We start from the raw sequence: 26,895 nt of genomic DNA, 5'->3' as shown, positions 1-26,895 counted from the left end.
GGGCGAAGGGTCCTGCTGACAGTGGGGAGACAGAAGCACCTCCAGCCCCAGCCCCCTTGGTTTAAGTGCTACCTGATGATGGGGCTGCAACCAGTTATTTACTTTGTGAGACTGAGTACACATACTTCCCAACTGAGAAAGAACGGCTGCCCAGCAAGGCTTTGCCTTGCAGAAGCCAGACTGTCCTGCAGAACACTGCAAGGGTTAATAAGGCTTCCAGATCCTCCGAAGCACACTAATTCTGGCCAAGTATATAAGTTTTGGACTTCCCTGGTGGTGCAGTGGTTAAGAATCTGCCTGCCAATGCTGGGCACACAGGTTCAAGCCCTGGTCTGGGAAGATCCCACATGCCAAGGAGCAACTAAGCCCCTGGGCCACAACTACTGAGCCCGCGAGCCTAGAGCCCGTGCGCCTAGAGCCCGTGCTCCGCAACAAGAGAAGCCACTGCAATGAGAAGCCCGCACACCACAACGAAGAGTAGCCCCTGCTCACCTCAACTAGAGAAAGCCCGCGTGCAGCAAGGAAGACCCCACAGCCAAAAAATAAATGAATAAATAAATATATATTTTTTAAAAAACGTAACAGAACATTCACAGAAGGACACAAATGACTAAAAACACATAATTACAGAATACAAATTAATACACAATGCTGCACTTCTCCATTAATAAAGAGTAAGAGACAAGCAGCCCATCCCCAGGCTGGTGATGGAGGAGGAGGAGTGTGAACTGGCACCACCTTCCTGAAAGCAGCTGGGCAACATGTACCAAGAAGTGTATCATGTTTTGTTTTGTTTTTAATTTATTTATTTAATTTATTTATTTTTGGCTGTGTTGGGTCTTCATTGCTGCACGCAGGCTTTCTCTAGTTGCGGCAGGCGGGGGCTACTCTTCGTTGCGGTGCACGGGCTTCTCCTTGCAGTGGCTTCTCTTGCTGCAGAGCACGGGCTCTAGGTGCGCAGGCTTCAGTAGTTGTGGCACGTGGGCTCAGTAGTTGTGGCACATGGGCTCAGTAGTTGTGGCATGTGGGCTCAATAGTTGCGGCTCACAGACTCTAGAGCACAGGCTCAGTAGTTGTGGCGCACGGGCTTAGTTGCTCTGCTGCATGTGGGATCTTCTCAGACCAGGGATCGGACCCGTGTCCCCTGCATTGGCAGGCGGATTGTCAACCACTGCGCCACCAGGGAAGCCCGCGTATCATGTTTATACTCTAACCCACTTTAGAAATTGACACTAAAACAATACAAAATCCTGAGCAAAACTTGAGCAAAATGGGCTTCCCTGGTGGCGCAGTGGTTGAGAGTCCGCCTGCTGATGCAGGGGACACGGGTTCGTGACCCAGTCTGGGAGGATCCCGCATGCCGCGGAGCGGCTGGGCCCATGAGCCATGGCCGCTGAGCCTGTGCGTCCGGAGCCTGTGCTCCGCAACGGGAGAGGCCACAGCAGTGAGAGGCCCGCGTACCGCAAAAAAAAAAAAAAAAAAAAAAACTTGAGCAAAAGATGTTCATCAGTAAATTAATGCCCCCCCCCGCAAAAAGCTTAAAATTAAATGTCCCTTAATAGAAAAATGTTGAAATAGAGTTATGGTACAGCTCTAGGACACAATATTGAATATGAATATATACGTAGCTGCTAACTTTTTTCAAATGTTCTGCTGACATGAGTAAACTCTCACACTATAGTGTGAAGGAAAAACACAAGACTGAGGAGAGGCCACCGAATTCCCAGCACCCAGCACAATGACATCTGTGTGACCACGCACCCTAAGTACAACAAATTCCAGTGGCATTCTACACACATTTTGTATTTAACTCATTTACAATAAAAATATCTAACATCAGCCAAAAACTCTCATGCTCTTCGTAGGCATGTAAATTTTTTAAAGACCTTTCTGGAATGAAATTTAGCATAATCTACCAAGATTTTAAATGCAAATACCTGTGACTAGGGAATTCTTACAATAATGCGTAACAGTAAAAATCTGCAAACCTAAATGTCCATCAGCAGGAAACCTGTCAAAAAATGTCAGGACTACCTGTAAAACAGAGTGCTGTGCAGCATGGAAAAGGCTATGCTGCTTTGGAAGCCGAGCCGCAGCAGTGGCGTGGCAGTGCTCGGTTTCCTTCCTGTGCTCTTGAAGGTGATCACCCCCCTCTCCGGACAGTTTACTCCTCTTCTCTTCATGGAGCCCTCCCTCTCCTTTCCCCCTCCCTGCTCAGGTTCCCAGCTCCATCCCCGCCAGCCCCAAGCTGCTGCCGGCTGGCTGCCCTGCCTCCAGGCTCCAGCCCCCTCAGGTCCTGTGCGCTCCCCACAGCCACTCTTCTAAGCCCGGCAGCTGCAGAGCGCCCAGCCCTTCCAGCCCCATCCCTTACTACTGCCAAACAGGACGCAGGAGCCTGCCCCACACACACCCTTCAAGGCCGCAGCGCTCGCACCCCTCCATTAGGCCTGCCCTAATCCTCTCAGCTGGAAGGCATCTTTCTGTTCCATGAACACTTCTGGGTTACTTTCTTTCTTTATTGGCCATACCAAGCGGCTTATGGGATCACAGTTCCCCAACCATGGATTGAACCCTGGCCCCAGCAGTGAAAGCGCAGAGTCCTAACTCCTGGACCGCCAGGGAATTCCCGCTTCTGTGTTATTTTATTAACAACAGTCTCCCTGCTTCTATAATTACATATGAACATAGCCAGCCTATTCTCTATAAACAAGCTTCTCAGTTCCTTTAGAAACAGGTTTAGATGATGCTGTTTGACTACTTCACAGTGCCAGGTAACACCATGTCTCACATCCCCTGCAACCCTTCAGAGGCTCAGAAAAGCTAAGGGCTCTGGACAACATCCTCTGTCTAGGGGCCACCTAGCAGAGATACAAACTGAACTCTCCTGACTTCAAATTCCACGTTCTGGTTTCTCCCCGAGAACAGGTATTATGTATTCATCTTTAGGGTCTCACAGGAACCAGCCCAAAGTCTTACATACGTCTGGATCAAAACTGTTGGCTAAACTGAAACAACCAAACCAATGAAGAAAAATGGAGCAGTTCACTGAAACCCACCACACTGGAGTGGCCACAGCAAACCAGTCCTGCATGTGAGTAACACCCCGACCTGCTCGACTTCAGGTCAATTCGGCTAAAAGACAGAAGCAGACAAAGGGCTCCCACGTACCACTGCCCAGTCACTGACTAAGCAAACTATTTAATTCCGTTCAGGAAGTTCGCCAAAGGCTTCTGAGTTAGCAAACATGTTCAAGTGACTCAAGGTGGAGACAAGAAGACAACCTGGTCCTCAACTTCAAGGAGCCAGGATCCCGGGAGAAGAGATGACAAAATTCAAATCACCCAGAGGCCAAGTACAGGGCAAGTGCTGCAAGAGAGGCAGGGACAGGGTTATGGGGCACAACTTGGGAAGGGGCACGTGGAGCCCTGCATTCAGAAAGGAGAGAGCTGACAAGGCCTCAGAAAGGCAGGGGATACGGGCAGGCAGGGTGGGCAGAAGGAGCCTGGTATACCAAGTATTGTGGGGAAAAAAATCAAAAGAGCTTAGCTTGACCAGAGCAAAGGGTGCTGTGGGCTAGTCCCGGAAGGCTGCCTGGGAGCCCCAGGCAGCGTCCGTTCTTCAGGGTCACACTCTTGCCAGACAGCTTGCTAAATGTTTGAACTTAACCCCTGGCTGTCTAAAGAGAAATGGATGATAAGGCTGGAAAGGTAGCTCATAACAGTTTACAGAAATGTATTTTTAGGGCAAGCTCATTAAAAATGTTGTCTCTAGGTAAAATAAAGAGAATAAAATGAGGACTACTAGCCTGTACACCAAGGCCAAGATGTTCAGCATGGTGGCCACATCCGGGTGGTCATGGCCAGAGGTCTTCTCCAGGTCCTCCAGGGCCTGCTTGCAGAGGGGCACGGCGACCTCGTAGCGCCCCTGCGAGGCGTACTGGATGACCAGGTTGTGCAGGGTGCGCAGCCGCGCGGGGATCTCGTAGCCACCCTGCTGGGCGGCCGCCGCGGCGCTGCTCTGCTGCTGTTGCACTGCACAGAGAAGGGCTCACTTCAGGCGACAGAGAAAGTCACCCGATGACACCAGCTGATTAGCACTCCCCGCTCTGGCTCTGGTCCAGCTCAGCACGTGGTCCCCACTGTACCAAACCTGTCCAGCGTTCCCCGCGCAGGAGAGGCAACGCCAGCAACTTGTCGGGGGTGCCGCACGCGCCCCAACAGTGTGGTGAGACTGCTCTTGGCCCCAGGAAGACTCCTTTGCCCTTCCACTCTGTGAGAATCCACAGGTCGCGTGGGAACTGCTGGCGCGTGCCCGTTCACGAGGGCTGGCTCGGCACGTTACTCGATCCCAGCGAGCAAATGACTCGCAATTCTCTGGGGAACCACGAGGCAGCCCAAGTGTGCAAGGGCTCCTGTGAGGCAGGCTGCAGGCACGCCACCGCCTGCTAATGACAGCAATACACCCCACGAGGACCCGCCACCTCCGTCTGCATGCTGCCATTTAACCACCACTCCCAACTTACTTCCTTGACCGGGGTCATCATCGTCATTTGGGAAGAGGTCATCCAGAGGTTCTTTGGTGGAATCGGTGTCTTTGTCCTCCTATAAGACCAACCAGGACAGTATCAGTCCTACAAATACTAGAAATCCTGCACTGGAAATCTTCGGTACTAATTTCATTTAAACTAAAAATAGAAAAGATGGTTTGTTTTTCAGATCAAATATAGGACTAGCCACAATTTGGTCTATCCATCAGTTTAGTAAAGAGTAATAAAAAGCCTGCTAGACTGAACTCAAAGTACTTGTCCGGGCAGGAGTGGCAGAACAGATCACGATGGCATCTCTGTGCCTTAGTCGTCACCCGTGTCCTACAGAAGTTCAAAGAGCAGGGAAGCCCTTGAAATAAATTTTATTTGGAAACAAAATGATTAAAATGGCAAATCTATGAACACTGCAGAACTGGCAGGCTGGACACTCCCCTCCCCACCCAGTATCTCCACCACAGGACCCCTAAGAGCAGTGTGACAGCCTATGACTCGTGTCCCCGACAGATGAGCCCTCGGGTAAAAAGAGTGACCACACGATGGAGAGAAAAGACAGCAGCTTGACCAGGTGAGAACTCAGCACCGCCCTGGCGCAGACGGACACCATCTGCCTCTGGAAGGGACCTGAGAGGCACACGTCACTTTTATAACATTCCCATCTGGGACACACAATCCAAACACACTCATGAGGAAACACCAGACAAACCCAACCTGAGGAACAATCTATGAAGCAACTGGCCTGTATTCTTCAAGAATACCAATGTCATGAAAGACAAAGACAGGCTTTCTTCTTTCTGTGAAAGGACCTGTTCCAGATGAAAGACAACTAAAGGGACGTGACCACTATGTCCAACGTGTGGTCCTGAACTGGATCCTGGAATGAGTGAAAAACGTCATCGAGGACTCTGCTGAGATAATCAGCAAAAACGGAAACTGGGCTGCAGAGGAGAGAGGAAGCACTGCGCCTGTGTTCAGTCTCCTGACTCTGACCCCGGCCCAGGGCCCCGCAGGAGAACTCCTCATGCTAAGGAAATGCACCAGCAGCAGTAGGAGGAACGGGGCAGAAAAATTATCATGCAAACCCCTAAAGGGGGGCAGGGTTAGCTCACTGCATCTCTTCTCCAAGCCAGACATGTTTTCCAAATAGAAAGTTTTAAATGTCTCTGAGTCTATGGGACCAGCTTTCCCCTGCTCAATGTTATCCAGTTTTCCAGGTGAATCAACTTCTCTATTCTTATTCCCACAGCAACCTACAGGAGTTATGTCTTTTAAATCAAAACATTCAGTTGCTCCTGACCTAGAGATGCAAGGGAGAAATACAGTATGCCTCATAAAACAGGGTGCTATGGACTAATTGTGCCCAAAATCATGTTGAAGCCCTAACCCCCAGTGTGATGGCATTTGGAGGAAATAAGGTTAGATAAAATCATGAGGGTGAGGCCCTCACGATGGGATTAGTGCCCTAATAATAAGAGACATCAGAGCTAGCTCTCCCTCCCCCACACCCACACCCTGCCATGTGCAAACATAGTAAGAGGACAGCTGTCTGCAAGCTGGGAAAAGGGTCCTCACCAGAAACCAGCCATGCTGGCACCCTGATATCTGACTTCCAGCCTCCAGAAAGTAAATGATCTGCTGTTTAAGCCACCTAGTCTATGGTATTTGGTTATGGTAGCCCAAGCTAAGACACAGGGCAAGTGTAGGTCTGCTGGTACAATACACAAAACCGTTCCTACAATCTTAGGATGAGGGCTCAGACTGGAGACACAAATGTGGAACTCAATGGTATACAGATTATGTAGTGAACATGCCTAGAACTATGCAGGCATTAAAAAAACGTTAGCTCAAAATACCATGTGAAATCCTGGATTGGATTCTAGAGCAGAAAAGGGACACTAATGGAAGGACTGGTGAAATGCAAAGAAAGGCTGTAATTTCATTAATAGTAATGTAGCAACATTAATTTCTTACTTTTAACAAATGTACTGCTAGGGACTGAATGTTTGTCCTCCCCACCCCCAAATCCGTATGTTGAAGCCCTAATGGTCAGTGTGATGATATCTGGAGGTGGGGCCTCTGGGAAGTAGCGTGGATTAGATGCGGTCATGAGGATGGGGCCACCATGACGACATTAGTTGCACAAAGAGGAAGAGACCCTAGTCCTCTCTCTCTTTGCATAAATGCACCAAGGAGGCCACATGAAGACACACCAGGAAGAAGGCCCTCACCAAGAAACCGACCTGTCACCCTCATCTCAGACTTGCAGCTTCCAGAACCAGGAGAAATTAAGTGTCTATTGTTTAAGCCATGCAGCCTACGGTATTCTGGAGACAGACAGTGCCCCAAGTTAACTCAGACACGTTATACAGCAATACAAGATGTTAACACTAGGGGAACCTGGGTGAAGGGCATGTGGGAGTTCTCTTTACAGTATCATGTCAAGAGACCTAGGGTCTCTTGCTCTTTGTGTAACTAATGTCGTCATGGTGGTCCCATCCTCATGACCGCATCTAATCCACACTACCTCCCAGAGGCCCCACCTCCGACTTTTCTGTGAATCTAAAATTATTCCAAAATAAAGAAGGTTACTTTAAAAAAAAAGTTAACTGAATCAGAAATAAACAGAAAATGAAAAACAGTAATCGAGATTGGGATGAACATCCAGAGAGAGCCAACAGAAGATCCTTGGGGAACCCTAACATTCAGGAACCGCAGGAGGCCAAGAAGGAGGCGTGAGCGAGGGCGCAGGAGAACCAATGGTGTCCTGGGAGCAGGGCAGAGGCTTGCAAAGAGAAAGTGAAGATCCACCACAAACTACAGAGGTAGTCCCGAGTCTGGATTCAGGCGACTGGATCAGGGCACTGTTAAAGGAAAAGCATTCCAGCAGCGGGATGGGCATGGAAGCCAGACCGCAAAGGGTGAGGATGCTCAGGAGATCTCAAGCTGCGACAGACCTCATTGAAGGCAATGGCACCTCTCTGCATATATTTTATATTTACCAAGTATTTTTACATTTTCTGACCATCGTTCAAAAAAACACATACGAAAAAACTACTCCAGAGAGAACTTATATGACTTGCCCAGGGACTCAGTCCCAAGACCCTTAATCCTTGGTCTTGTTTAAACACAGTCGCTGGAGGGGACAGGAAAACACTGCCGGCTTGACTGAAACAATCTACCGACAATAACATGGTAATTGTCAATACGGCATTCCTGCAGAACCACTTACTGATGGAGAAATGTCATCATCGTATTTTTTTAGCTGATTCATGAATTCCAGATGCTTCTTTTCTTCCTCCAGTTGAGCCACAGACTGCTCACTCTTCTGCAATTTCTGCTGCGTGTTGGCCAATTCATCCCGCAGCCACTGATTCTCCTGGCACAGACGACGAACCTGTGCACGCAGCTTCTGCTTCTCCGACTCGACGGCATTCAGGTGATTTGACAGAGCCATCATAACCTAGACAGACAGAAACGCTGACAGCACTGCAGCACTCAGCCCAACAAACGCCACCTCCCGTCTCCGCAAGTGTCCTGGGGTTGTAGCTCCAGCTGACACCTGCAGACACGTGCTCCAAACTACATACAAGTACAATTTGCCATTTACTTCTATTTCCACCCTTTCTTTAGTCACAGGCTACATTCAGGGCATGATCAAGAATATCACATGCTCAGAACACCTATGAGAAATGCACTTTTTTTCTGTTTAGAAAGCATCTCGAATGGACTAGCAATGGACAGGCAGCTACTGAACTGATAAGGCTGCGTTTTTTTACTTTTTATCTAGATGGCACCAACAGAATTTCTCAGAGACCCTTTGCCACGGGTGAGAGCACATGCACACACCTGCACACGTGTTCAGAGCGCAGGTCACCCTGTGAGGGGCTGGTGGTGGAACTGGGGCGGGGCACACAGACAAGACTTCTTCGCCACTGCAGGGGAAGGGACGAAGGCTCTGTGGTGTGGCCAGCACCAAGAGTCAGGACGCCCTGACGCACTCATAAGCGGAGGTCCCTACTGGGCTCTGCCTGGGGTGCACTGATGGGTCTCAGGGACGGGCCTGCCTGGGAGGATAAGGGCTGAAAGAGTTGGGGAGGAAAGCCGGCTTTGGTCTGTTCTCTCTGCAGACCGTGCACCTGCCCCTCCCTCTTTATTATCCTCCTAGGTCTAAAACCTGAAACTCTAGAAGGTGGGGGCTCTTTCCTCCTTCTTCTTTTAACCCCAATATCTGCCAAACTAAAAAAGGAGGTTCACCCCTATATCGCTTTTCAACACAACTTGCAAAATAAGAGACTCACAATAACCAAAGTCCTACAATTAGAATCTGTAACATGCTTAGGATGAAGAATTCTAAAATCAGGGTATGGCCATCACTTTGGTACAGAATGATTTCCTCTGTGAAAGCAGGAACCGGTAACGCAGCAGCCCCACTTCTGCCTCATTCATTCGCTGTACAAGACGAAAGCTAAGAAAGAAGAAGCCAGGGCTTCCCTGGTGGCGCAGTGGTTGGGAGTCCGCCTGCCAATGCAGGGGACATGGGTTCGTGCCCCAGTCCGGGAAGATCCCACATGCCGCGGAGCGGCTGGGCCCGTGAGCCATGGCCGCTGAGCGTGCGCGTCCGGAGCCTGTGCCCCGCAACGGGAGAGGCCGCAACAGTGAGAGGCCCGCGCACCGCAAAAAAAAAAAAAAAAAAAAAAAAAGCCAATTTTTAGTGTATTTGATTCTACCTAAAATATGTTGGCAAAGCTGAAAGTTATGGCGGGGGGGGCGGGGGGCACACCTAAATGTTTCCAATTTTTTCATCTCTATGTCTAGCAGGATAGAAACAAAGGTTTAGTCAAGTGCATAAGACAATCTTGTCTTGGGGTACTGCAGAGACTATGAGCTGTTGGCCAACATTCACCCTTCTTCCTCAGGCTTAAGAACCTGGAACTCTAAGGGGCAAGACAACATTCCCCAGTGTGCCTCACGACTAGGTGTGCCCACAGAACCCAGTTCTGGCCAATGAGGTGTAAGCAGAGTGCCAGGCACACTTCAAGGAGTTGACGGGAGGAGGCACACCCTTCCTGCCCCCTCGCAGACCTGGGGTGGGGTCACGTGGCTGCAGCGGGGACTCTGCCTTAGCCCACGAGACAGGCTGACTGGGGTGTAGTGCAGCAGGTGGCGGGGGCCTGGGTCCCCCCGACGACGTACCACAGTGGGTACAGTATGGTACAGCTGCTACAGTCGCTGTAGCACCCACCTGGGACAGCGCACCTCAGTATGTGCTTTTACATGACCGACATTTAAGCCCCTGCTTTTGCTGTTTGATACATGCAGCCAAATCAAATCCTAACTGACACAGAGTTACCTCTATTTTCGCTCCACTTTTTAAAATTTAGACATGCCCAAATCATCACTTGTGTAACATACATAACCCACATATAAGCTGATTTCTATTATTCTGTAAGTATCTGCCCTCTAGTTTAGTTAAACCTCATATGTCAAACAAAGTCTCCACTTTGCCAGACTGTCAGCTTCATGTTCATATCTGAGACTTATACCTGTGCCTCACTCAGGCCAAGCTCCAACATTTCCAGTGACTTTCGGATCATGTTTGATTTCTCTTCCACCAGATTACTTTCATCATCTTTCTTCAAACACTTCAGTGTCTCCAGTAAACTTTGTAAAATGGAATTGTGCTCATTCTTCAGAGCCTCCAGGCCCTGAATTACTTGCTTTGTCTTAGAAATAATTTCATCCTGTGTCAGCTTCTCCAACTTGTCTTCCTTTATGTACACCATTGTGGACATGTTGTCATACATTCTAGGATGGAAAAAGAAAAAAAAGATAGACATCTCATTAGAGGCTTAATTTATGTTACAGCTTTAACGAGATACATGTGTGAAGACTTTTGAATTAACATTTTTATAGGTGAATAATAAATATGTGTATTGTGATTTATTACCTGGAAATACTACATTCTGTACTGTTTCTGTTTTTCCTTTGCAGACCAAATTAATTACTTTTCTGGCTTATGTCTGAATTTTCTTTTTTACGGAAGGAATGACAGTAACTGAAATTAATGCCAAAGATGAAAAGCAGCAAAACATCCAAATGGCATTTCTAAAACACACAGCAGGGCTTCCTCGTGGCACAGCGGTTACGAATCCGCCTGCTAATTCAGGGGACATAGGTTCGAGCCCTGGTCCAGGAAGATCCCACATGCCGCCGAACAACTTAGCCCATGTGCCACAGCTACTGAAGCCCGCACGCCTAGAGCCCGTGCTCCGCAACAAGAGAAGCCACCACAATGAGAAGCCCGCGCACCACAACCAAGAGTAGACCCCACTCTCCACAACTAGAGAAAAGCCCGCATGCAGCAACAAAGACCCAATGCAGCCAAAAATGAAATAAATAAAATAAAATTTTAAAATAAATAAAACACATAGCCTCCATGAACAAAATCTTCTCTAAATGTTTGCAAGTTTTTTTTTCCTTAATGAAATGCAGAAGGGATAGTAAATTCTCGGTCACATATTTACCAGACAAAGCCTTGAGAAGGGGTCACAGCTGGAAAAGGAGAAACCAGCAAAGGAGCATGGGAACAATCAGAGCAGCAGGAGAACCACACCTGACTGAAGCCTGGTGACACAAGAGTGACACAGCAGGATGACCAGTGCTGTAAAGACTCCAGGAGGAGGCTTCCCTGGTGGCGCAGTGGTTAAGAATCCGCCTGCCGATACAGGGGACACAGGTTTGAGCCCTGGTCCGGGAAGATCCCACATGCCGCAGAACAACTACTGAGCCCGCGTGCCCCAACTTCTGAAGCCCACGCACCTAGAGCCCATGTTCCACAACAAGAGAAGCCACCGCAATGAGAAGCCCCCGCACCACAATGAAGAGTAGCCCCCGCTCGCTGCAACTAGAGAAAGCCCGCACGCAGCAACAAAGACCCAAGGCAGCCATAGATTAATTAATTTTTAAAAACATATTAAAAAAAAAAAAAAAGACTCCAGGAGAGTGAGGGCTGAGCATGCCTACTGGGTCAGACTAGCCAAGAGGCCACCAGCACGAAATCATATGGTGTCTGGGACTGGTTTTAAACTACTACAGTGAGAAGGTAAAGGAAAGGGGAAAGGGGCACATAAAACAACATCGGCAAAATGGTGATGATGGCTAATACAAAGCAATAGTTCTTTTTACTACCCTCTCTAGTTTCATGTCTGTTTTTAAATCCCATAATTTTTTTTTTAAGGCCACAAACAGTGATCATTAGGAAAGCCTGTTCAGGAGAGTGATAGGGACGGAAATCATATTAAATCACCTGAGAATGATTTCCTTCAGAGCACTTACGACCACCCAAAATCTTTGTTTTCACATATTATCTTATATTCCCTTAAATATCAGTTCTATTTAAAAGGCAAGACTTTACCTTATACCCACAGTGAATGCCCACTACGTAGGACAGTTCCTGGCCCTCACAGACCATCTGGTGAATGGATGGACTGATAGATGCTGGGGGAAGGAAAGCAGTGGTTGGTTTGTTTTTTTTGGCGGGGGGGGGGGGGGGGCCATGCTGCGTGGCTTGTGGGATCTTAGTTCCCCGACCAGTGGTTGAACCTGGGCCACGGCAGTGAAAGCGCCGAATCCTAACCACTAGACCACCAGGGAACTCTGGGGAAGTAGCACCAGGATTTGGGAGTGAAGGCTGGAAGCAGCTGATAACACGGTCACATCTGTCCTTGTACCCCCAGTTTCATACTGGAAAACTGATTTTTTTGCATAACACAAAGACTAAACTTTGGAAATGTAGAAGCTGTCTGTAGGACTATTCAGAAATCCACCTCCGTAATACAAAGAGCCCAGAAAACAACAAAAGAACAGAGGCGACTCCTCTACCTGACCGTGCAGTATTATTAGATTCGTTACATACTTATTTATCTCATAGCTCTCCGACTGCACTGCAAACTCCAGGAGAGCAGGGACCTCATTTGTCTTGCTCAGCGCTATATTCCCAGCCTGTCACACAGTAAACGCTAAATATATGTTTGCTGAATGAATGAAGGAAACATTTTAGAACCAGCTTCCAATGAACAGGACTCAATACCACTAGGTTAAGGTGTGGATCTGAGCACTGCCTACGCTTCACTTCCCAGAACTGGTGTCCCTAGAGAAAGAAAAAAAACCCAATATGAAGGACTCCTTCTCCACTTTTGGCAGCAACACATTTATGTATTATTTCCTATCGATGCAACGTTTATTCTCTTCTTCCCCAACCTAGACCATAAAAGTGTTTTACTACAACATACTCCGAGCGAGGCCCTGGCTTACACGGGGTGACAAGGGCCTCAGCCTCAGGGACATGCAGGTAAGAAGACAAGTAAATGAACACATCCACCCAGAGCTAAAGACGCTTTACAGGTGACAGGACTCACGGTGGGAGCATGGGGGGTGAGGGGGCAGCGGCACTCCCCCTGGAGAGGGGAGGCCAGCTACTCGGAAGAAACGACCCGCGACCGCCACCCCCAGGAGAGCTGCTCTCAGCAAATGGCACATCTTCTCTAGACGAAGCGCGGGGCACTGCTGGCAACAGGCAAGGCAGGGATGTGCACGCTCCTGCTGCCTGTGAGCAGCTGCACGGGGCTGCAGGTCGCTGTGAGCCAGGCACGCTCACGGTGGTAAGACGAGAGACGCACAGGAGCGAGGCCACAGCACACCTGCGCTCTGAAGGCAAGAGCCGGGGTGAGGCAGCCACGGCAGCAGTCAGGAGAGGGGGGAGGGCATCAGTGACCGCGCCACGGAGCCATCCACCAAGACCCACGGCACTTACTTCCCAGCCCTCTGCTGGCCCAAGGTTCGACGCCTCTGCTCAGAAAGCCTGACACCTTGCCAGCAACTTCTCAGTCTTTCCCAGCAGTGTTAAACCCAAAGGGACGCAGAGGAGAGTCTGTAGACCTAGTAATAAATGGCAACGACTTCACTGCTCAAATCACCTCCGGAAAACCAAGGCTCTTGGGGCATGAATGGGCAGTAAGTCATAGCTCTGCAGGTTAAATTCTGTGCAGCTATAAAGATGGTCAGTGTCACGCCTCTACAGGTTACAGCAGTGGCTGAAAAGGGAAGAGAGGGCACTTTTGTTGGCATAAAAGAGAAAGGGGGACGGTGTTTATACAAAAGTACGAAAACCACAAAAGGCAGGACTTAGGTAGGTAAAAAAGAAAACAAAACGAGAAAGACTTACCACTTTAATTGAGGGAATGCCTCAATTAAGTAAATACATTTAGAGAAACTCAATTTTAATTCCTTAAGGAATATGTAACAAAACTGGCCCCAGGGCACTGTGTGCTCACAGACTCTTGTAATGGCTTTAACCATACACAAGCGTGATGAATACAAATGTTATCTGGATGCATGCGTACACACACACACACATACACCAAAAAAAGAGTCGCTTAAGGCAGTTTTCTTTTAAACTTACTCTTAAAAGAAAATGAGAATCCAAATGCTTTTGGGGGGCACTCAGCTCTCCTGAGAAATGAGATGACAGGTGCTGTGGACAGGACGGAGCCTGGCTCTGCCACCAGCCATCACCGCAGCACGGGCGAAGTCCCCAAACCTCCTGGGGTCTCAGTGGTTAGCAGACCTCCCTCACCAGGCTTTTATGAACATGGGCAAGTGTAGATGGGGCACTAAGCACAGCGGCTGACAGACACACAGGAACCACTCAGTGATCAATGCAATCTCCCACCCGGGAGACAAGGAATCAGGAACTTCCTTAATAAATGACTGCTCGAGGTCTGCAGACACACTTCCTATAACTCACTACTCTGTAAGATAGTCAGTTCCTTGTTAGATTGTTCCAGTATTTAGTTAGAAAGTTATTCCTTTTGCTGAGTTGATATCTCCCTCCTTGTAACTTCTACCCACTGAGCCAACTTCTTCCCTCTAAAATAAACACAAAATACATTTACTATCACATCCACAAGATAACGTTTCAAATATTGTGTAACAGGCATAGGACTCTCCAAATCTTCCATCTCCCCGGCTCACACCTCACATACTCCTCTGGCACGCCTCAATCGTGACAGTTTCTTCATCTCCCATCCAAGTCACCATCACATGGATTCAACTGTGCACGCTGCTTCTTCAGAGGGAAGCACACAATGGCACATATATTTATACTGCTCCATAGCTCTCTTATTTCTAAGCTAAGCCATTATAACCAAAGGTGGGTTATATAAAAAACAGCGCTAAGACAACTGGCTATTTGGGGGGCGGGGGGGAGATGCATTCCTACCCTCACTATACACTAAAATAAAGTCCATATTGCATAAAGAATTAAAGGTTAAAAGACCCACGAGAAACTAGAATAGAATTTAGGCATACAGGTGAAGGTACAGAGCATTCCATGAATGAACTGGCAGAGAACTGAAAGAAAGGACTAGTAAGAGTTTATGTAAAACAAGAGGCCTTCCCTGGTGGCACAGTGGTTGGGAATCCGCCTGCCAGTGCAGGGGACACGGGTTCAAGCCCTGGTCCAGGAAGATCCCACATGCTGTGGAGCAACGAAGCCCATGCGCCACAACTACTGAGCCTATGCTCTAGAGCCCGCGAGCCACAACTACTGAGCCTGTATGCCACAACTACTGAAGCCCACGCGTCTAGAGCCTGTGCTCCGCAACGAGAAGCCACCGCAACTAGAGAAAGCCCACGCGCAGCAACGAAGACCCAACGCAGCCAAAAATAAATTAATAAATATAAATAAATTTTTTTTTCAAGATGTTTAAAATAAGAAACTGCTAGGGAGTTCCCTGGTGACCTAGTAGTTAGGATTCTAGGCTTTCACTCTCGTGGCCTGGGTTCAATCCCTGGTCGGGGAACTGAGATCCCACAAGCCCCAGGACGCTACCAAAAAAAAACCTCCTACTAAAGTTTGATCTAGAAACTACCTTTCTGAGGAAACACTATTTTGCAGCCCATCACAGTAGAGAGCTGAGAGGGTTATGGCAGAGGTCACGCTGATTTCTAATGTCAGCCATCCCAGTCTGTCAGCCCTCAGCCTCCCTCCACCCCTGCTGCTGAGTGCGCCTCCAGGCGGCTCCGCTGACCAGCACAGCCCTGGCAGGCGCACAACAAACAGACACGCTAGTTATTCTGTTGCTCCGACTGTTCCCGCTCCGGCCACGGGAGCTCTTTCCGTTTCTTTTGTGCCCCACTGACATGCCCATCCTTTTATTTTTCGAGCACTTTCTGGCACTACAGGACATTCCAGGACCATCTTGTATTCTCCCTAGCCCAGCCCTAGAATCAGCCATTAGTCCAAAATTGGGCTCAGGGGTCTCCCTCCCAAAACCCATAAACCAGGCTTCCCTGGTGGCACAGTGGTTGAGAGTCTGCCTGCCAGTGCAGGGGACACAGGTTCGAGCCCTGGTCCGGGAAGATCCCACAGGCCGTGGAGCAACGAAGCCCGTGCACCACAATTACTAAGCTTGCACACCACAACTACTGAGCCCACGAACTGCAGCTACTGAAGCCCGCACGTTCTAGGGCCCGTGTGACGCAACTACTGAGCCCACGCGCCTAGAGCCTGTGCTCCGCAACAAGAGAAGCCACCGCAATGAGAAGCCTGCACACCACAACAAAGAGTAGCCCCCGCTCGCCACAGCTAGGGAAAGCCCGTGCATAGCAACGAAGACCCAACGCAGCCAACAATTTAAAAAAAAATTATAATACGAAACGTGGGGAAAAAAAGTAGCAGATCTGTATGCAGAGTGAATAACAGCCAAGAAAGAAATGTGAGTTATTCTGACAGTTCTTGAGTGCGAAATGAAGTTCCTATAAACACAGCAGAGAGTGGCACAGAAAAATAAGATGGAGGGAAGAACACGGAGGTCTTTACCTAGCAAAGATTGGTAGCAGAAAATCACATTTGAGATGATTTTCCAGGAGGTATCTGAGCTGATCCAGTGGGAAACTCTGGCGGCCAGCCAGACCCATCTCTCCACACAAGCCCTGATGAGCACCAGGCACAGGGAAGGTCCTGATGTAGAGGGCAGGAGTGAGGAGAAGCAAGTAGAGAGTCTCTAACGAGTCTGTAGAAAACAACCCAAGTTGTATTCAGGGAAATATTCAGTGCTATGATCTGAATGTCTGTATCCCCCCAAATTCATAGGTTGAAACCTAGCCCCTAAGGTGATGGCATCTGGAGGTAGGGCTTCTGGGAAGGCCATGAGGGTGGAGCCCTCATGAATGGGATTAGTGCTCTTATAAAAAAGACCCCAGAAACCTCCCTCACCCTTTCCCTCAAGGAGACACCATCTATGAAACAAAAGCAGGCTCTCACCAGACACTGAATCTCCTGTCAGCATGACCCTGGACTTCCTAGCCTTCAGAACTATGAGAAATAAATTCCTGTTGTTTATAAGCCACCCAGTTTATGGTATGTTGTTAGAGCAGCCTGAATGGACTAAGACATTCAGTATCCTGGAACCCAAGATTACAGTGTGTTGTGGGTGAAACGATACAAGTGTCAAAACTTAAAAAATTAAATGAATGAGCCATCAATCCCACTCCTGGGTATATACCCAAGAAAATTGAAAACATGTTTATGTAAAAACTTACACATGAATGGTCCAAAAAATAAAATGCTGGACAAATGTAAAACTTGTACACAAATATTTTGGCATTAATCATAATACTAAAAATGTGGGAATAACCCAAATGTCCATCAACTAATGAATGGATAAACAAAGTGGGGTATATCTAGACAGTGGAATATTATTTGGCAATAAAAAGGAACGAGATACTGATACAACGTAGCTAGCCGTGCGCTGACTGAAGGAAGCCAGACACAGAAGGCCACGTGTTGCACAATTCCATTTATATCAAGTGTCCATGGAGACGGAAAGTAGATTAGTAGTTGCCAAAGGGACAGGAGTATGGGGAGTAACAGCTAACGGGTACAGGATTTCTTTTTGGGGTGATGAAAATGTTCTGGAATCAGATGGTTGCAAAACCCTGTGCATTTTTTCATACATGAATCATATCTCAGTAAAATACAACCAGAATTTTTTTTAATTAAATGATACAGATCAAAGAAAAACACAATACCCCACTTTGGGACCTAATCTATCAAGGAGTCACAGAAAGCTTCATTTCTCAATCTTTTTATCCTATGCTCCCCTTTTGATAAACAAAAATCTCAAGCTCTTCTCAAGGTATTTAAAAATGTCTAAATACACAATACGTTACCTATTGCAACTAAAAAGGTAATCAATGGTAATATTAGAAGTAAAAATATACACTTTTTAGTTCTGAAATTTCAGAACAAAAATTATACAGTGTAGAGTCAAAGGGAAATACAATTCGAGAATTTCCAGGGGATGGTTCATTTTTGTTTTGGTGGGGGCAGGAGAGGGTAAGCAGGGAGGTATGTCACTCCCCCAGTTTATATAACAAAGTTAAGGTTCATATTTGAGCAAAATCCAAAAAGGTCTCCTGCAGGGTCTCAATCTTGTTCAAACCATGACATTTTGGATAAAAATGCAAATGTCACACCCCTTCGTGGTTTGTATTACAATAGTGAGTTTGTTTTCTAAATATAATACCATATTATAATAATAAATATATTTTATCCAGCTCTACATGGCCTGCCCTTACCCACTGAGAATCACTATAATCTACTCGAGGGAGGATGTGCTCTATCAGGTACCTCCTGACCAGAAAGTTCATCTCTGGGCTATGAACTGACAGAGACAACCGAGAGATACAACTCCAGAGCCTGCCAAGGGAAACTACCGACTGCATCATTTTCTGCCAGAACCATGGTATCTCCTCTGATCTAATCTAACTTTATCTAATCCTTTTATTTCCTCTTCTAAACTTGGGTCACAAGAATGAACTCGAATGAACAAATCCTGCTGGTCTAAAAATCAGAAAAATCTATAAAGTGAAATGTTTTAAAATTTAAGACTCCATAATTACAGTACCTATTCTGAATTTGTTTCCATCCTAAAACTATAAACCACTGGATAAAACAAAAGCTTGTATTTGCCTCTTGGGTGAGTCTACTGTAGATGCCCTTGCAGAATTAGAAATAAAGGCAGTCAGAACTCCGGGTACTTTTCCCCACAGCCCTGCTCAGGAAGTTGAGGCTGAGTGTGGTTCTGTTTTGCACTGGGCCACCTCTGCGTACAGAGATCCTCTAACTCTATGATAACCTAACCACACCACCTGTGGAAAGAACTTTACAAGAAGGCCAGATCCCCCACCAGCTGGTGAAGTGCCTACCTCTCCCCGAGCAGCGCTCCAGGCCAGGGCCAGGAGTGCACTGAGGTCTTTTAATCTGCTGTGGGACCACAGGTCCATCTCTCCGCATACAAATTTTAAGTATGAGAAGCTATAGGGAAGGGTACTACATGAAAATATGGGAGAACATGTGTTTTCCTGAAACAAGGGTGAGTGAGCCCAAATGATGCAGATGTCTCTATTACAAGTCCTTGGTTGAACAAGCAAAAAGGAAAAAGAACTTCATCAGACGTGACTAAGAGAATACATAAGAGGGTGGTATGGGTGACTGGGGCAAAACAATATAAAGTATTCATTATGTGGTTTAAAAAAAAAATTTTTTATTTCAAAATGAAAAATGTCAGCAGATTAACATAATACCATAAGACTAAGTTCACGTATTTAAATGCTAATCAATAACACATACATGAAATAATTTTCTTTCCTAAAGAAAGGAAATTAAAAAAATTTTTTAAATGAGTTCTCAGGAGAAAGGAAATGGAAAAAGAGAAAGAGGCAACTCACACCTTTACATCTTTCTGTATCATGAGTTTTCCTTAATGAGCACACATTTTTAATAATTTAAAAACAGAGAGGGGGACTTCCCTGGTGGTCCAGTGGCTAAGACTCTGTGCTCCCAATGCAGTGGGCCTGGGTTCAATCCTTGGTCAGGGAACTAGATCCCACGTGCCGCAACTAAAGATCCCTCACACCACAATGAAGATCTGGTGTGCCGCAACTAAGACCCGGCACAGCCAAATAAGTAAATAAATATAAAAAAACAGAAATAAAAACAGAGAAGACAACAGAAAGCAGGAACCATAAAAGAAAAATACTGATAAAGTGGACTTCATCAAAATTTAAAACTACTAATTATTAAAAGGCACAGCCAAAAAAGTTAAGCCCCAGATTGGGAAAAAATATTTCCAACATATGGCAAAAGACATGTACCCAAATACATAAAGAACTCCTACAATCAAGAACAAAAAGACAACCCAATTTTTTTAATGGGCAAAAGACTTTAACAGACACTTCACAACAGCAGGTATACAAAAGGCCAGTAAGTATGTGAATAAGTGCTCATCATTATTAGTCACCAGGGAAATGCTCACTAAACCCATCACAAGATGCTACAGCCTTGCAGTCGCTAAGATGAAGCAGACAACACTAAAAGCTGGAGAGGACATGGAGCAACTGAACACACACACTGCTGGTGGGAGCGTAAAATGCACAACCACTTTAGAAAACTGGCAGTGTCTTTAAAAGTTAATCCTACATCTAACCTATGAACAATTCCACTCCTAGGTATTTATGCAAAAGAAATGAAAATGTGGGACTTCCTCGGAGGTCCAGTGTTTATGACCCCATGCTTCCACTGCAGTGGGGGGGAAGGGGGCACAGGTTCTATCCCTGTTTGGAGAACTAAGATTCTGCATGCCTCGGGGTGAGGCAAAAAAAAAAAAAAAAAAAAGATGTACGTCCACACAGTCCTGTACAAGAATGAATGCTCCCCACGCCAGATGCGCAACAAAAGGAGAATGGCTAGACTGTGGTAGAGCCACACAAGAGAACAGTACTCAGGAACAAAAAGGAACAAATCACTGACGCATGCTATTGTATGTGTTGAATTTTTTTTTAATTTATTTATTTTATTTATTTATTATCTTTGGCTGTGTTGGGTCTTCGTTGCTGCACGCAGGCTTTCTCTAGTTGCGGTAAGCAGGGGCTACTCTTCGTTGCAGTGCGTGGGCGTCTCATTGCAGTGGCTTCTCCTGTTGTGGAACACGGGCTCTAGGCATGCAGGCTTCAGTAGTTGTGGCATGCGGGCTCAGTAGTTGTGGCTCACGGGCTCTAGAGCACAGGCTCAGTAGTTGTGGCGCACAGGCTCAGTAGTTGTGGCACACGGGCTTAATTGCTCCGCAGGCATGTGGGATCTTCCCGGACCAGGCATCGAACCCGTGCCCCCTGCATTGCAGGCAGATTCTTAACCACCGCGTCACCAGGGAAGTCCCGCATGTGCTGAATTTTAAATGGTTACACTGAGTTACAGAAGATGGATGCAAAAATACATATATTGTTTAATCTCATTTGCATGAAATTCTAGAATAGACAGAACCTATGGTTATGGAAGTCAGTCAGTAATGCTGGTAGGGGAGTGCAGGCCACCTCTAGGAGCTACGGGAGGCAGCCCTCAGCTGACAGCCAGCCAGCAAGAAAACCAGGACATCAGTCCTACAACCAAAAGAACTGAATTCTGCCACAACCTCAAGAGCTTGCAAGAGCATCCTGAGCTCTGAAGAGAACAGCAGCCCAACACACGACTATAGCCACGTGAGCCCTGAGCAGAGGATCCAGCCAAGCCATGCCTGAACCCCTCACCCAGGAAACCGTGAGATAACAAACATTACTGTTCTAAACCACTAAATTTGCAGTAATTTGTTATATGGTAAATAGAAAATTAACATAAATGTCACACAAAAAAAGCTGTAGAACTTAATGATGTTTTAGTTTAAAAAAATAGAAATTATGGATGAATCTTGAGGACATTATGCTAATTAAAATTAGCCAGTCACAAAAAGACAAATACTGTATGACTCCAGTTATATGAGGTATCTAAAGTAGTTAAATCTATAGAAACAGGAAGTAGAATGGTGGTTGCCAGGGGCTAAGGGGATGGGGGGAAATAGGGAGTTGTTATTTAATGGATACAGAGTTTTAGTTTTGGAAGATGAAAAAGTTCCAGAGATCTACTGCACAACAATGTAAATATATTTAAGACTACCGTAAAGACACAGACCTACTTGAGAATGGACTTGAGGATATGGGGAGGGGGAAGGGTAAGCTGTGACAAAGCGAGAGAGAGGCATGGACATATATACACTACCAAACGTAAGGTAGATAGATAGTGGGAAGCAGCCGCAGAGCACAGGGAGATCAGCTCGGTGCTTTGTGACCGCCTGCAGGGGTGGGATGGGGAGGGTGGGAGGGAGGGAGATGCATGAGGGAAGGGATGTGGGAACAGATGTATATGTATGACTGATTCACTTTGTTATAAAGCAGAAACTAATTAAAAAAATTAAAAAAAAAAAAGACTACCGAACTACACTCTTAAAAATGGTTAAGATGGTAAATTTGGGGTTTTTTAAAACCACAATCTAAAAAGAATATAAATTAACATATTTTCCCCGTTTGGTCAATAATACAAATAATTTTTAGACAGAATAAGTGAATTTAAGAGAAAACACACCACCATATTCACCATAAGAATGAAGATTCAGTCAGCTTTTACTGACCACGGAGCCTGTGGCAGCTTCTCTGAAGGACACAAGTACTACAACACCAACATGGTGACCCGAAACACTATACTTTAGACAGCAACCCCAAGGAGTGACCATGACCACCCTGCATCGCCTGGGCTTTTGAAACGGAAGAAATGGGGCAAGGGCGTCCCAGGTGAAGGCAACTGGAAGACTGAGCTTAGCATTACTGTGACTCATGATAGCAAGGTGGTTCAAAGCTTGAAGTGTACAAGCAAAAAGCCTTGAATTAGAAGGCTTTAAACCAGCTGTTTACCTCTGGTTTACATAACTTGCCCTCTCTAATCCTCAGTTTCCTCAACAGCAGGAGAGAGGTGATTGCTGCACCAATTTTACCCGGCACAGTGCTAAATTCACTATTATCAGTTGTATCAGTAGTAGTACAATAACTTCAAAGAGGCTGGAGCATAAATTTCCACATTATGCCATCGAAGTCAGGGAACAACCTAAGGTTTGAGTTGAGTTAGGCAGTTCCCTGGCGGTCCAGTGGTTAAGACTTCGCCTTCCAATGCAGGGGGTGCGTGTCCGATCCCTGGTCAGGGAACTAAGATCCCACATGCCTGATGGCCAAAAAACCAAAACATAGAAAACAGAAGCAATGTTGTAACAAACTCAGTAAAGACTTTAAAAATGGTCCACATCAAAAAAAAACAAGAAACAAAAAACCTTTAAAAAAAAAAAAGAAAAAAAAGTTGAGGTAACTGGGATATTTTAGAACCAAGGAAATAATTTCTACTTTACACAGGCACTTAGCTTAAATTGTTTGTTCTAGTGATATTCACTTATATCTGCTTTATTAAGTATCAACAACATACCAAGCATATTTAAAAGCATAGATTGAGATTGCTTTCATCTGCCTCCAAAAATTAGTTAAAAATAAAAACATAATTCATTTTTGATCTAAGCGTATGTTAACCAAGCAGGCTACAGGGCAGAATGACACAAGGATACCTCGGGAGAAAAAAATGCAGGTCATCTCTGAATTAGCCCTCCAGTCTTGGAAAGCAATATTCTCAGGAAAAGTTTAAAAGGTCACAAATAGCCCTCCAGAACCAAATCCAATAGACTTTTCTGTCCAAATCTTTCCTTACCTCTTAGCCAATTTGACACTGCCCTCCTCCTCTTCCCTATGTCCCAGGGCTTTCCTACCCTTAGGGCCACTCCGCAATCTCTAGCAAGTGTCAGAAGCTCTCAAATCTTTATCTCCAGCCTAAATCTTGTCTTGAGCTCCAGACCTGAATCTCCAACTGACCACTAATCCACTTGGCCGCCCCACGAGCGTGGATTTAACCTACCCAAACCCAAACTCACCCAAACTCACCTCCTCCCATTTTCCCCATCGTGGTGGGTGTCACCTGCCAGTGAGTCACCCAAGATAGAGACAAGGAAGTGACTCTAGATGTATTCCTTCACATTATGTGCCAAGCACTGACACTGAATACACCAGATAAAAATCCCCACCCTGCCCTTGTGGAGACTGAATGTTAAGTGGAGGAGACAGATAAACTATATAAGAAAATAATTAAGTAGGGAATTCCCTGGCAGTCCAGTGGTTAGGACTCCGAGCTCTCACTGCCCAAGGCCTGGGTTCAATCCCTGGTCGGGGAACTAAAATCCCACAATCCTCGAAATGTGGCCAAAAAAAAAAAAAGAAAAGAAAATATAATATTGTAAAGATAGTGAGAAGTGGTAAGGAGTGTGGGGAAGTGAGGACACACTGATATCCCGAAGAGCAGGCTCGGAATGCGCCTGGGCGTGCTTGAATGAGGGCAAGCGTCGGAAGACAAGGGGGCGAAGACGGGCTGGGTGCTTACAGGACACTGGCGAGAACTCCAGCAGAGGAGTGACATGATCCCACTTCGGTTTCAGCAGCTGGCTTGGGTTTGAAAACTGCCTATAGTCTCCTTCTGCCTACAGCCCCACCCTTCCCCCACTCTACTCAGGCCCCAAGTCAGGACCACCCTAACCCATCAATCCCTCTCTAATTCATCTGTTCCTCTGTGCCTACTGCCCTGCCCGAACTCAGAAGCTCCGCCCTCCCTAGACACACCTTTCCTGATCTCATCCTTCATTCTCACCCAGTCCCAATCTGCAGCACCGCCACTCCCAGTCCCACCCCACTTTTCTTCACGTCTCCCAGCCAGAATCACCTCCTCAGGGCACTCAGCACAGCATTCAATCTAATCTGTGGTACCAGACTGTGAGCTCCTCCAGGACACAGCACATGGCACAGCACCTGCCATTCAGCTGGTTCTCAACAGACGTTTTAAGACCTTGCTTTCACATCTTTATAGGCTAACCATTTCTATCCTATACCACGAAACTGACACTTAAAACTTCCCTGTACTTTTTGATCAGTACTTTTGTACTGATCACTTCTTTGTCAATAAAGTTCTGGTTTATTATCATATTTCACTTAGGTTTCCAGGTTATACGAATCCTACACTTTATTTAACTTCTGACTTTTCCACTTCTAGTTTTCTTTTTGTACAATTATATTTTGAAATAGTTTATAGCCCTACATGGAAAGCTACACATTGACTTACCTATCTTTCAACATTATGAAACATGCTTAAGGTATAATTTTTTAAAAGAATATATAATTTAAGTAACTGCAGCTGAGTTTTTACTTACTCTGCAATATTTAGGATACTATGTGCCTCTCCCCAGTGGCATTTCCTCCCTCCTCCTTGCTGGCGATTCCCACGCATGTCTTTCTTCCTTTATTATGTACCGTCTACAGCACTGTTAGAAGACACTGCCAAGCTAGGTGAACCAGCAAGGCTGCCGTGAGGTTACCACCCCAGGTCCTCCACGCCCCTCAGTGACAACGGGGCTGCCAGGCTCCACTGCAACATGAGGCTGCATTCTTAGATGACTTGGAGAAACTGGCTCTTAAGAGAGGGTCCTCCCCCGCCACATATAATCCCACACAATCTGAAACTTTTAGTATTTAATATCACTGTACTCTTAGAGGTACTTAGAAAACAGAACAATGAATCAAATTTCCCACCTTAACTAAGGCTTGTTGCCAGTCCCTAAAAGAGGGTCATCCTAAATAAGAATATGAGATTTAAGGAGGCTGTTCCAATTTCTAATGCAACTATTCACTGAACTATTCCAACGTATTCTGAGCTAATGATTCTGATCAGTGGCTTAGTCATGCTCTACAAAAAAAGCCTTTGCACTTAACTAATGCAAAGGCTCAAAGAACCAACGGCCCCTTCACACAGCAGGTTAAATGGTGTATCACAAATTTTCTGCTCTCACACTTCTAAAGAACATCATTTTTTCAAGTTCTCCTTAACAAACGCTTAATATGTAAACTCTGAATGTGCTGTTTAACAAAACAGTAAAAAGCAGCAACAGTACAAAATCTCTAACACCAAATTGCCTGGATCTACTAACCTTAAGTTATAAAACCATCCAATTCACCAGGCATTCACTTTTTTAATGTTTTATTTTAAATTTTTAAGGAAAGAGGTGCATCAAATTTGACAACCGAGTAGGTATTCCAGGACCGGAATGCTACAAGTTTAGTGGGAGCAACTCCAGCCTAGGCGAACACTGAGGATGAGGCGTTTCGGGTCTGGCCGTTAGAGGAAAGGGGCCGCGAGGCAGGCGGGGTCCAGCCGGACTCTCGGGAAGCAGCCCGCACGCTTCCGACCCGCCGACCGCCCGCGAGCATGACAGGCGCGCCCGCCCTGGGCGGTGCCGCGGGAGAGGGCGGGGGCCGGAAGGAAAGGGAAGGACTCGGACAAAGCGAGCCGGGCCGGCCGCCCCCTCCCCGCGCGCCGCGTCCTCCCTCCCGTCCCCCGCCGCGCGGCTCCCGGGGCCACAGCTGTTCCCAGGGCGGCCGCCCCCGCCCGCAGCGGGGCCGAGCCTGCGACGCGGGGCCGGGCGGGGGGCCGGGAGGGGCCGGAGCCAGATGGGCACGCGGAGGGAACCCGAACCTGAAGGGGCCGTGACGGGGATGGGCCGGGGTCCTGGGCGGCAGCCGGAGCCGGGGGAGAAAGGGGACAGACCTGCTGGAGGTCCGAGGGCCGGAGAGGGGCCGGGAGGGGCCGGGGGCGGGAAGGGACACGGATGCGGCCGGAGGACCCGGGCCCGCCGCCGACTCACCGTGCTGCTCCCGCGGGGCCGCGCGCTCGCGCTGTCAGCACCGGGAGGCCGCGGGCGCGTGCGCCGAGCGGGACCGCCGGGGCTATCGCCTCGGCCGCCTCAGGTGCGGCGCCGCGGTCACAAGCGAGGGGCGCCGGCGCGGCCGCCCCGCAGCATGCTCGGCCGCCCACGCGCGCTGTGCCCCGCGGCTCCTCCTCGCAGCCGCCGCCCAGCCGGCTCCGACTCCGCTGCTCCCGCCGCCGAAAATGGCGTCTCCGCGTCCCTCCCCCGGCTCGGCGTTCCCGCCCCACAATGCCGCGCGCCACCGTGACGTCACCCTGCCCCGCCGCCTGTGGGCGGGGCGGCCCGGGAACCAGGGGCCCGGCGGAGCGGGCCTCCTGGACCCAGACGCGTTCCCAGGCTGGCTGCCGTGGGCCACACTGGGGGGCGGAGAAGGGCGGCTCCCCCCCTCCGTGGGCGGCCCCGCGCGGGCAGGGCCAGAAGGTGGCCTGAGGAGGGCGCTGGCCCAGCGCTGCCGGTCAGCACCGCGTCCGGCCCCTTCCCTCGCGGGCGCGGCCGTCTCCTGCTCTCATGTATCAGGAATAATATTTATTCACATAATATTTATGTGCTCGTTTAAATCTTTCCAGAACCCACTAGGGGGGC

The 26,895-nt window shown here is 47.6% G+C and overlaps 1 protein-coding gene across 23 annotated transcripts in view; it reads right to left on the bottom strand.

Moving 5' to 3' along the window:
* The window catches only part of KLC1 (kinesin light chain 1), a 58,601-nt gene extending 32,080 nt beyond the window's left edge, over nt 1-26,521 (bottom strand). For 9 of the 23 annotated variants that reach the window (XR_014293950.1, XM_082619763.1, XM_082619767.1 and 6 more), the window contains exons 1-5: nt 16,425-16,447; nt 10,087-10,348; nt 7,773-8,003; nt 4,523-4,601; nt 3,806-4,031 (exon numbers count right to left, since the gene is read on the bottom strand). Coding sequence is in view for 22 of the 23 variants with exons in the window: in XM_082619763.1 (XP_082475889.1) it covers nt 3,806-4,031; nt 4,523-4,601; nt 7,773-8,003; nt 10,087-10,347 (797 nt within the window). In the remaining variant the exon portion in view is untranslated. Of the gene's footprint in view, nt 1-3,805; nt 4,032-4,522; nt 4,602-7,772; nt 8,004-10,086; nt 10,349-16,424; nt 16,505-26,250 lie in introns of those variants that run through there. The other 14 variants (XM_082619750.1, XM_082619752.1, XM_082619756.1 and 11 more) reach the window with 7 other exon arrangements.
* Nucleotides 26,522-26,895: the final 374 nt, after the last annotated feature.

The sequence above is a fragment of the Mesoplodon mirus genome (genome assembly GCF_964341445.2).
Source record: "Mesoplodon mirus genome assembly, chromosome: 4".
NCBI classification, from domain to species: Eukaryota; Metazoa; Chordata; class Mammalia; order Artiodactyla; family Ziphiidae; genus Mesoplodon; species Mesoplodon mirus.
This window is presented reverse-complemented; position numbering and strand designations above follow the sequence as displayed.